This window comes from Dromaius novaehollandiae, chromosome 3, assembly GCF_036370855.1.
Source record: "Dromaius novaehollandiae isolate bDroNov1 chromosome 3, bDroNov1.hap1, whole genome shotgun sequence".
NCBI lineage: Eukaryota > Metazoa > Chordata > Aves > Casuariiformes > Dromaiidae > Dromaius > Dromaius novaehollandiae.
Window position 1 is genome coordinate 67,717,260 of NC_088100.1, and position 11,940 is coordinate 67,729,199.

The window sequence follows — 11,940 nt, forward strand, 5'->3', positions numbered from 1 at the left end:
TTTATTATATTCAACTGATTTAGATGAAAGCTGCACTGTTAACTTATCCATTATTAAATACATGGAAAATCCTTTAACTGAGAAGTAGATACTCTGGAGTCTTAAGGTACAAATTCTCATCTAAATGTCTTCCTAAATTTAGGGAAAATATAATGTCTAAACCCCATGTGGATTTTCTGATGTTTATTACTGGATGAAGTCCTGCTGCAAAAATTTCCTCACTGTAGGCACTAGACTAATGAACTAGAAAAACTAATGAAGTCTTTCTTCTCTAGTTTATTTCCCTTATAGGAGATTGATATCTTTATTACATTCTCTCTGTCAAATTTGCTTGAAATTGACAACCAACATACATGCATACATATGCACAGTAAATTTGTATAGGGTTTGCCTCCTTAAGAAAGCAAAAATCTCTAAGTGCAGCAAGAGCTATCCTGATACCCACGAAGGCCAGGCAACAAAACCCTGGTGCTGCTGCTCCACACCTCACCTTACTCTATTTTAAAATACACAGACTATAGGTAAGATGTTGTCTGGTCTTTTTGTGGCTTGATTTTAAGGCAATTTTAGGCATCTAAAATACATCTTTGTAATCACCAGTGCAGAATACTCAAAACATTCACTATCTGTGTAGATTGTACTACATAGTTACACGTCTAACCACAGATTTTGGTGCATAACTTTAAACAGATGGGCTTTAAAATTCAGTGGAAATAACTCTGGGACAGGATACCTTATTTATATTCAAAAGTGATCTATTAATAACTTCCTTAATTAATAGATGTCTGAAATCTCTGTCTGCTTTAGAGCTTTAAAAGCTCTGTACTGGCAGTGCCACAATTCCTATCTTCAACATTCCCTGTACGTTCCCCACACCACCCATGGTTATCTTCCCAGAGTTTAATCTCCAGTTCTGCACTTGCTCACATGACAACTAGGCTGTTCACAGGATGAAAACAGATCTGAAAATAGGTTGATTTTTTGAAGCTGAAGAGTATATTAAGCTAAGCTACCACCAAAAGTATGGCAATTAAACTGATAAAGAATTATCTGTGACAGGTAAAACAAACTAACTTTGTTAAAAGCAAATGTCTTTCTAGACTCCTAGAAGATAGGATTCCTGTAGGAAACAATAATAGATCAACTCCATCCACATAACAGATGCCTCTTGCAGGTGAAAGATATAAACACTATGAGTCTACAAGGGTTTTTTATAATTTCTTATTTTGTAAAGAAAACGAACGTATTTAAACACTTCAGTGGAATACCAGGCAGGTATAGCTGGCTTTCCAATGACATATCCGACTGCACGAGCCTGGTGGCGCTCTCCCTTCAGCAATTACCCTTAAGCTTAAGCTATTAGGATGCTGCCAGCATGCAGGCTACTCTGGCAGCTCCTGCAGGACCCCACTCTGTACATAGCTGCGCTCCCGCACTCCTGCCCGGAGACTCGGGGAAACTCAGCTGAAGGCTTCAGTGTTGCACTGGGACGGGGGAAACTCGCCCCAGCGGCCCCTGCGCACCTCTTCTCACGGCCACCTGCCACAGTGAAGCCACCAACCAAGGCCACAGCCCAGCGCCTCAGCCCCAGCCTGCTGCCGGCCCACGCCAACCCATCACCCAGGCAGCACCCACAGCACCCACATGGGGCATAGATGTACCAGCACCCTCAGCATGGGGGAGGATCCCACTAAGGGAAGGTTTAAACAGAATAGTTAAATACCTAGTATTGTGTTCTATCTAGTATTCTGTTCGATCAATTTTAGTTGAGTTGATAACATGAGCAGAACTCAAATCAGCCTAATCAGTCTTATTTGACCTTCTGACATCAATATTGATCAAAACGTTGCAGATAGCCACATATTTTTATTAAACTACGCCGAATTCCAACTAAGTAATTTCTATTGCAAAATAGTAGCAAATAAATTTGTAAGAAAAGAAGTTGGCTGACAATATTACTCTAGATCTCTATAGTCCTCTCAGAAGAATCTATCCAAGGCTATAATACTAATATTTTCAAATGCTTGATTTTCTGAATATACAGAGAAAAAACACATACAAAGTTAAAAGACAACTTCTATGTGCATACACACACTTTTCAGTGTCAAATGACATAAGTGAACAGTTGAAAGCAGCACACCGAGTTCTCGGTTCTTTCAACTCAGTGTAGTACATAATTTTTGAAACTTAAGAAACCTCTGCAATGCCTTTTGTCACTCTGTGTCAAAAGGGGGATAAAGTTGGACCCTAAAAATAATCTAGGATTGCAACATTAGGAGAGAATATCAGTAGTGTTGCTGATGATAATATTTTGCTCAGGAAAAAATTCTCTAGTGGTAACCAAGACTTAAAACCATGGTTGCTCGGGACTTCTGAAAATCAGCTCTTACAGTTTGCAGTCACCATGTTTTCCTCTCACCAGGATAGAAACAAGGCACTGAGTAGGATTTACCACACTGCTCGGTTCCCTAATCTTCTCAAGGTTTTTAGCCTTGTTGTAAAGCTCACTGAAGTCAACAGAAGAAGTCTGACCAATTTTAATGGACTTTGCATCAGAGCTAAACAAGATCAAATGTAAATCCTGTACTGTCTCTTTGCTATAAAGAGAATTTCATTGAGAGGTAAATATTCCTCTGTATCAGCAAGATAGAAAAGTAATTTCCTTGAGAAAAAGTCAGAATGTCTTTTATTCCATGTAAATAACACTCTCCTGTTTTCACCAACCTGAACAAGGTTACATAATAGCTAAGGGCACACTACACTATACAACAAGGCAGTTTAATAACTACCTAATCACTATAGGAGAGGTCCCTGTGGCCACCAAATATTTGCAAAGCCATGTAAAAGAAGAGCAGGTGGAGGGAGGGACTGAGGGCAGAATCTGGAAAGTTCACTTTTTCACCTTCCTTTTTAGTACTTATAGCGTGAAGCACAGATTGTGAAATATAGACATCAAAAATTAGCCAATGTTTTGTTCCAAATATAAACAGAGCCAATTTGCCTACTTTTATGTATAAATTGCAAAATAAACTGAAGATTCTAAGAGTATCTATTTACTGATAGTTTAGTCTCTTCCAAACTATAGAAAATGACTTTAAACTAGTGGTAGATATTCATGCAGCTTAACACCAATACCTTGCCTTATACTCCTCATGCACTATTTAAACCTCATGTCGCCACCTTAAGAGGGAATTAAGCGGTGCATCAGTCTTGTGTTGACATAAGGTAAATTTTCATCCAAACACTCACCCTTTTTACAGGGATATAAATCCCTGTAAACCAGCAGAGCTGCTGATTCATTTTCAAAACAATCTGTCTTTGCACAAAATATTAAAGTATTTTTGTCAAAGCTGGAAATATATCTAAACTGTTTGGTTTAGAAAGATTCTGATGACTAGGATGGACTATGATGGAGTATTTGATATGATAAATTGTACCAACACAGTAAATGAAATAGTTTCAGGTTTCCAGGTAAACAAAAGCAAGGTGATATAGTAAAAGAAAAAACAACAAATTCAAAGTAAACAGACTTGGATTTCTGATCACTTTTGAACATTTCCCTATAATGTAGTTAATGTTTTGTGTTTTTAAATATATATATGAACCATGACTTCACACTATTCCTTAATCCAAGTTCCTTACTCCCATAGTAAGTGGCAAAAAAAAAAGACTAGGAAATTTGTCAATAAATTGGCTGTACTATGTTAAAACACAGCACCTTCAGCAACCTGCTTTGCATTGGTTCAGTACTGACTCAGAGGAAAGAGTGCCATCTACAGATAAAATATTAACATTGTTTCCTATGCTTTTCAGTTATCATCTTTACAAGAGGGACCACACACCATTTCTGGCCTAACCTGAGGATCCATTTTGCTAAACTCAGGAAGTGAAATCCTGAGTAAGTGAAGTGTAAGGCAAAACTCCCATTAATTTCACTGGTGCCAGGATTTCATCCAACATTTTTATTCTGACAGAGGCTTTGTTTCATTAATCATTTAAACAACAGACACACAAAACCAGACAGCATTTATCCAAACCAGAAAAATTTCTTACCCATGAGCATAACAAACGGTGCATTTCCACAGGCAGGGATTCAGGCAGACACGGCATTCAGAACACACTCGATGACTGCACCCATTGCATACAGCACCTCTATTCATCAATAGCCCGAGGGATTTTTGACAGCGAGCACAAGATCTTTCCTGGTATTCATGGCTCACATTTCTTGCCCCTTTCCACCGAAGCTGCTGCAGCTGCATCTTGAGTTTCCTATTCCCAGGTCAGAAAACAAACAAACAAAAAACCCCGTGTAAATCACAAGCTTACACCCTGGTTGTGCAATATCACTACCAGTGGGAAATACACCTTCAAGTTTGACGCTAATTTGCGCACTGCCTGAGGCATCTGCACAGAGCATTTTTTGCACCATGTTTCGATGTGCAACCACAGCAGCACACACAGAGTAACAGTCTAGTATAAATGGGTTCTGTTCACGTCAGTGATGCACATCCATGATAGGGCACTGAAATTTTGCATGCAAGTGTGATCATGTATTCACAAAGACTGAGACTTAATTGTGCTCCCTTTCATTTGGTGAAAATATTTATTACCGTATTCACCAACAAATCAAATTTTCTATCAATTAAAAATAATAACAAATGCATGAAGTTAAAAAAAAAAACCACATCAGACCAAAATATCAAAAGCCCTCCCTTTTGTTAACCTTGCTTCCATTAAAAGCACCAAGAATCCAGAGCTATGTTTTTTAATCGTTAGCTACGTCATAAACTGTTGGCAATTCTAACTGACTGAAACTTCCTTTATAACCCTTTACTTACTTTCCCCAATCATTTAAGCAGTCCAGTTACACTTACACAAACATTTGCAGTAATCAAAATTTAAGTTTCTACATTTAAGTAAGAGACTAAACATTTCTAACTTAGTAATACAAATATCCTGTTTTACATAGGGGTACAACTTGACAAAGTAGGATACAAGCTGCCAGGAAGTTCTTGCTCAAGCCCTGATATAAAGCACATAAAATGCTAAAAGATTATCCCTTATTTTTCACAACTGAGATACTTGAATAGTGTGATATAATTAAATAAAATCCTTTTCCTAACCAATGACACCTATCGACACTAGTAACAACCTCCAAGAAAGTGCAGTGCACTTGGTATCTACTGTATGCAAGAAAAGACAGCGATGGATTCAGTATGATGATGAGGTACTCAAAGAGTCTTAACTTCGGCCTTGATAACAAGTAAGTGAAATAAACCAATGAAAGATCTGAATGTGTTCTGTATTATCAGGACAATATAGGTGTATGTAGGGACACAATAAAAATGTCATAAAACCTTCACTGAGGAAGAAATACAGGCAGAAACTGAATTTTCTATGATTGCCAGAAGTAAAACTCATCGAGTAGATTATTCACTGAACAGTATTTGCTCAGCTGTAATGTAGAGTGGTCAATAGTGTGGTAAATCCAAGAGGCTCCGGATAATGCTTCGTTTTCCCCCCAGATAAAAAAGGCATTAGCTAACAACATGCAAAAGAAGGAACATATTTGGAAAGAGGGCAAAGAGAAAGAAGAGTACTGCTAGAGAAAAAAAGAATAAAAGTAGAGGAACATAGGAATGGCAGGTACCTTACTCTTTCCTCCTCTGTTTTTCTCACCATCTGGTCACGGTACAGGACTTCCAGAACAGCCTCTCGCTCCAATTCCTTAAGAAAGTTTAGATTCAATTCACAGGCCATTTTTCCCAAACTTCACTTATTTTGGAGACTCCTGAATTACCGTTCAGCTGCATCCAAAATGATGAATACTATTTCACAGAGTATAATGTCGCCTTCAAGAGATCTGAGTGTTTGTTAAGTGCCTGTGCCATTCATTGGTGATAGGTTTCACTGTGTCATACCCGCAAAGAGAAAAATAAAGGTGTCTATCTTCCCACAAGTCACCATTCAAGCATCCCTGCAACCCAGAGAATACAAACAGTTAGCAAGGTCACAGCAGTCTTGTCTTTTTCATATAAAAGAACTTCTTGTTCTTTCTTTTTGCTGAGAGCAGTTTGAAAGAGAAGGGAGCTTGCAGTCCCAGGTAGGGCTGCAACTGTCACCTGACTGAGGGAGAATATGGTCTCAATGGTCTAAAGGAGTGGGGGAAATGGCTTCCTTTACTTGGTCTTGTAGATTTGGAATTTCAAGATCTAGAAAGAAAAGAAAGAATATATGTTATCATCCCTTCTCCTCACTTCTCCAAGACTTTTCAATTAGTACTTGAGCAATGCTTTCTGAAAAACCCATTTTGCTATACTCATACAGACCTTCATGCATTAATTCAGATACAGCAGAGGTTTTAAGACAGTCCCCTTCTTCAGGCAGTCTCACCACAATGTCCATTAACACTCATGTATCTTCATGTCTTTTTAAACAAAAAACCACCAGTAAAGAAAGCTTTAGTTAGGTTCAAACACTAGCCTTGCTGCCCCAGGACAGGAAAAGTCATAATGGTTAGGACAAAAATGCCCCTTTCTAATCTTATCTTATGGAAAGACAAAATACCACAAGTCTAAGAGAGAAGACGGAAAGAAACCCTTTCAGAGTCACTTCTATCGACTACCTAATTTCTGTTAAGTCTAGATAAACAGTTTATCACAAAGCAATGAGATTATCTTTGCTAATACATACAAACAGGAAAGAGTTGCGAGGATACATTTTATTTCTAGCTCAGCACACTAACAATTTTTGCCCCAAACTGATGATGTTAATGTACAGACATATGAGCACCACAGCTGTCCTTTGAATATATTCTGTGACCTTCACTTTTGTAAAATTCCTGCGAAAATGGAAAATAATTTAATTCACTTTGCAGAGAAGTAGAGAAAGAAAACAGTCAGCTTACACACCATATTCAGTTTTTATGTTGTTGTCTAGTGTTTAGTGTGAATTATGAGACATGGAAGTGTTCCAGTTTCAGTACATCAAATATCAAAGATGCATATATCAGAAAAGGTTATGTATTCCAAACGTAATCGATGAACTAAATACATACAATCCCACTAGGATAAAGGGGTAGAGTTTTACTGAAGCAGTTAGTAGTGCTTCACTGATGTATCTCAGCTGAGAATCTGACCAAGTATCTGCTTTGCTGGATCATTATATTTAAATAATATCAAAGTTTTAAATTAAAAAAAATCTTCAGATATACAACCATAACATTTTTGTAGGTAGAGGGAATTACTGTACATACAGCTACATAACTAAGCTACTTAATTTCACACAAAAAAGCAGGAGGTGATAACTTTTATTTATAAAGAGTATGCATTTAATTCTTCAACGTTTTTTCATGGAACCCTTCAACAGACACTAAAAGGACAAAGCATTTCACAGAAGAAGTGCTAACAAAGAAAAAAAGATTGGTTTCCTGTGGAAACAAATGAGATGGAGATATGCACAATCATGTTTTATTTCCTTACCAACTGCAATTTCACAGGAAATTACACAGCTGAAATCCCCTAACAATGTATTAACACAACATATGTCATTTTCAAAGGCTCATACAATCCTCACCTGTTTTAATCTTATACCTCAAGACTAACTCCAAGAAGCGACTAACATTAAATTTAGAGCCTTCAGTTCTACTTAAACCACTCTGAGAGAGTAGGCAGTACAAGCAGAGGGACCTCTGCCCTGTACAGGACCAAAACCCCCATGACAGCATGCGCAAGTACAGCTCTCCATAAACTCCTAGGATTCCCAATAGCTACCACAGTTACAATGTCATCAGAAAGTCCTGCTGGGAAGCATCAGTAAAAGCCAGCGAATTCATGGCAGTCATTATTAGGTGGATCAAAAAAACTGCTCCAGGCATTCATCCTAAAAAAGATATATGCTGAATGTTTCAAAGAGCTATTAAGAACATGCCACTGTAAAATAGTTACTAAAAGCAACACCTGCAGTTAGCAAACACAGAAATAGTCGTTATTTGATAAAATTCTTAAAAATAAAAAGGCTGTCTCCCTTCTTTACAGAATGGCACAAAGATTTCCATATTTCAGGCATATTTTGGGAAATAAATTTCAGATGATACCTCAGTGTATGAAAAATATTAAGAGCATATAAAATCTTACTTGGAGTCTTGCACAAATTTTTACGAAGTGATGTTTTCAGCTAACCACACTTGTAAAAATTTAAATGATGTGGGGGGAAAAAATAGCTTGTAACCTTTTCTTGTACTCACTCTGTCTTCCTTTCAGCCACGTTCCACAGGAGATTTGGATTTGGTGCAAGTGAAGGCAGAATTCCTGAAAAGGGCATTTGATCTTGGTCCAGAGGTAATACTTCAAACATCATAATTCAAACCAGTGGATCTATCTCTATACTTCTATTCACAGCAATAAATCATGCAAGCATAGAATCTAATGCCAGCAGTAGACTGTCAAAAGGGACTAGGATAAAAAGGCTGGGATTGCTTTGGCTAATCACCTAGCATAAAAAGGCCAGGACACCAAACAACAGAATAAATCTATTGCAGAACAAAGCACCAAGGGCGGTACGTCCAACAGGATCTGAACTACGCAGAAAGCCTCCATGACTGTCTCACCGCTGCGCAAGATCATCACATGCTGCACAGGATAAAGCTAAAAATGCATCATATAGCCAGCAGCTCCATGAATTTTGCAGCTGGACAGCCCTGCAGTTATTTTGTTGTCTTTATGGAGATTCAAGCTTGGACAATTGCTATGCTCTGTCACGTTCTCTTTAGCATTCAAGGATAACTCAAAATCTAGCTTAATGATAAGGCAGCTTTAAGATTAAAAAATGTGCTGTAAGTCTTGTTCCTCACAACAGACTTGAGCTTTTACTCATTTCACAGAGGTGTTTGAGTTGGACTGAAAATCTCAGTATCACTATAAAAGAAAAGCTGTTCTATCACTGAAGCTGTCTGTGTTAGGCTAGTTCTGGCAGAAATAAAGGAGGGGTGTATTCAGTAGTGATCCTCTTTGGCAAGAACAAACAATCTTAAAGACCTTCACAGACACCTTCCTTTCATGTTTACACATCAAATCCAGCCAGCCAAGAACCTACTATGTAAAACCAAAAGCAATAGCAATCTCTTTAGTAAATATCAATACTTCTCCCTTTTCAGCACAAAGTCCATGTAAAGCGTTTTGTTCAAGAATTAAACTATGTATTTAAAATAATCAACTGTCAGGCACTTTGCAGATGGATCATTTACTTTTTGAGCATATTGCGTGAAGTCTCAAAGCCATGTAAAGGACAACCAACATGGTTGCTTTTCAGGAGGGGGAGGTGTGCATGCAGACAATGTGATCTCAGATGACTATATTTTTCTTCTAAATCAGGTTAAAATAGTACACAATTATGTAACTGAAGATTAAGTTTGCAAAAGGTACCTACTTCTAAAAGCCTTTAAACTTACGAATGCTTGACTTGGCAAGCTACTCTGAAAAAAGCCTTTGCATGTAATACATTATTGATCTCCCTTCTAAACTAAGACATAGTATACCTCAAAAGATTTTTTACAGATCAGGTAACTTTTGTTAGTAGTCACTAATGCAAGCCTGTAATGGTTCAGCAACAACTAAAAACTGAAGTTCTACTAGCTCCTTTCATATCCTCAGGCATCACCAAAATAATGACAATGAAGTAAGTATAAACAAACTGATCTTTGAAAGTCAGAGCCTTCATTGACTTGAGATAATTGGATTACTTCATCCATTAACCCCCCTAAAAGGGGTGTGATACACCAACATTAGGGAAGTTTAGAGTAAAAATGAACACAAACACTACTGCAATTTATGATTATTTCCCATTCTACAGATGCAAATCAAATAAATGTATTCTTAGTTAAAAAAAAAAAGTGTTATTTTATACTACCTGACTGAAGCAGCTTAATTTTCACATCCAGCCATACACACATGCAAATTATTTGGTAATGTTTTGCTGAAGTTATGTCTTGTGGTTGTAATAACTTCCCACCTGAACACTTAAAGTAAAAAAACACTTTTTTAAGTTCCAGTTCCTGGTTTTCCCTTAAAGTCTTTGCAGTCCAAAAAACACAATGCCTGTAAATAAAAATGCATTCCCCTCTGCAATATCACACAGAACAGATTAAAAAGGTGTTCCTACCTTTTCAGCAGCCATCAAAGAAAGATGTGTGGACGTAAACTGCTTTTGAGAGATGAGCAGCGCACTTACTCATTTATCTTTCCTTAAAGAAAACTGGTGACTTTTCTCCCCCCTGCTTCCTTCCTTTGGACACCAAAATTAGACTGTAGCATATACAGATTGGCATTCCCAAAACAACTAGAAGTAGCTGGACTCCAAGAAGAGTTCTAGTATTACAAGAGCTTTTGCAAAATCTCTGGCTTTGCTACTAGCAACAGCACTAACAATCAAAGGGAAGTTATTCATTCCTCTACCAGAAAAAAGAGAGTCTGCACAAGAGAACATAAAAGCCGACTGATATCAAAATAGGCTCAGTGTTCAAGTCACACACAGGAAGAGAAGTGGCTTTGAGTTCTGCATCATTTCTTTTTCTGATAGTGCAGATGTGACTATACTACTAACCTCAGTGTCTCCAGACCTGCATAGAAAACACCACTTTTATCATAAATAGATCTTTCCCGGAAACAAAATAGATTTCTATTCAGTTCTGAATTAAAAAGCAATTAGTATACACAAACAGAGAAAGGCAGGTGGTTCAAAAAAATTTATTATGCATCTGCAAAAAGTAGAAAAATTGCTCTACTTCACAAGTAATAAACTTGAAATAAGATAAAAATTAAAAGTTAAGATATTATTTGGATTGGAGGTCCCAGTTCAGCCTATTACAGAACTAAGTGTCATTAAGTTCAAAATTTCATCTAAATTATTTTAAAGTCTGGAAAAGAAAAGAGTTCGTTTTGCAGGTCAATCTCCTTTCTTGTTCCTGGCTCTACCAGATAAACTATATGTAAAATACAGAAGCTCTCTTTAGGGTTTTGGATGTTTTAAGAAGTGATATTTCTAGTTACAATTAAATAAAGTACTGCTACTCTACTCACACAGCAAAATTAATCAGCCTGCAATTTTATAGCTTCATTAAATTCTGCAGATTCAAACACTTCCACCTGTGCATGTCATGTTTAATCATGTTCTTCAACAGTACTGCTGAAGAGAAAACTACTGCTGGTGGGCACAAAGCTAAGCCCAGCAAAGAATATTTGGATGACTTGGGCCTTCATTTCAGGCAAAAACTTTAACCAAATTAAAGACCTGAAATAAACTGAGTATTGTAACTACCAAGAGTGGGAGATTCATAGAATCATAAACCAAGACTGAGGAAGAAGCTTCGAGAAATCACTCCATCCATCTCCTTACCTCAAGACAACATGAATTACATCTGTGAAAGTTAGGGCAGAAATCACAGGCAGCTAAGGCCTGTCGGTGTGCTCAGGGCCTTGATGCTAACTCACTCACAACCTTCTTGAAACATCTAAAGCTGTATGCAGCATACCCAGTGAAGCTTGCTGTAGAGAGGACAACAGAAACACAGCTTCCCGTGTCATGCAAGCTATACTTCCATTCACCTGGCCCATGGTGGCAGCTCCTATTTTAACAGCAGTATCATATGGCTGACTCAAGTAAATCTCATCTCATATGACTCTCTACATTCTTTTCTACAGAAAGGCTACCTAGTGAGCTCTTCCTCATCCCGTATCTATAAAGCTGGTTATTCCTAACACAGCCCTTTGCATTTGTCCCTATCAAATGGCATTGTGTTGTTCCAAACATTTCTCCAGTTCATCCAAGGCCATTCTGAACTTCAGTGCTATCTGCAGGACTTATATCAAAGTCTCTCAAAAGTTGTCACCAGTATCATTTGTGCAGTCAGTAAAAACTCTCTGTTCAGTCTCTAATTCTGGCTGC

At 37.6% G+C, this 11,940-nt stretch overlaps 1 protein-coding gene across 6 annotated transcripts in view; it reads right to left on the minus strand.

Moving 5' to 3' along the window:
* Nucleotides 1–10,556, minus strand: part of SYTL3 (synaptotagmin like 3) — a 35,773-nt gene extending 25,217 nt beyond the window's left edge. For 3 of the 6 annotated variants that reach the window (XR_010388394.1, XM_026119405.2, XM_026119371.2), the window contains exons 1-6: nt 10,159–10,556; nt 8,246–8,309; nt 6,330–6,427; nt 6,123–6,212; nt 5,651–5,977; nt 4,054–4,269 (exon numbers count right to left, since the gene is read on the minus strand). Coding sequence is in view for 5 of the 6 variants with exons in the window: in XM_026119405.2 (XP_025975190.2) it covers nt 4,054–4,269; nt 5,651–5,760 (326 nt within the window). In the remaining variant the exon portion in view is untranslated. The remainder of the gene's footprint in view (nt 1–4,053; nt 4,270–5,650; nt 5,978–6,122; nt 6,213–6,329; nt 6,428–8,245; nt 8,310–10,158) is intronic. The other 3 variants (XM_026119397.2, XM_026119378.2, XM_026119389.2) reach the window with 3 other exon arrangements.
* Between the last annotated feature and the right edge of the window lie 1,384 nt (nt 10,557–11,940).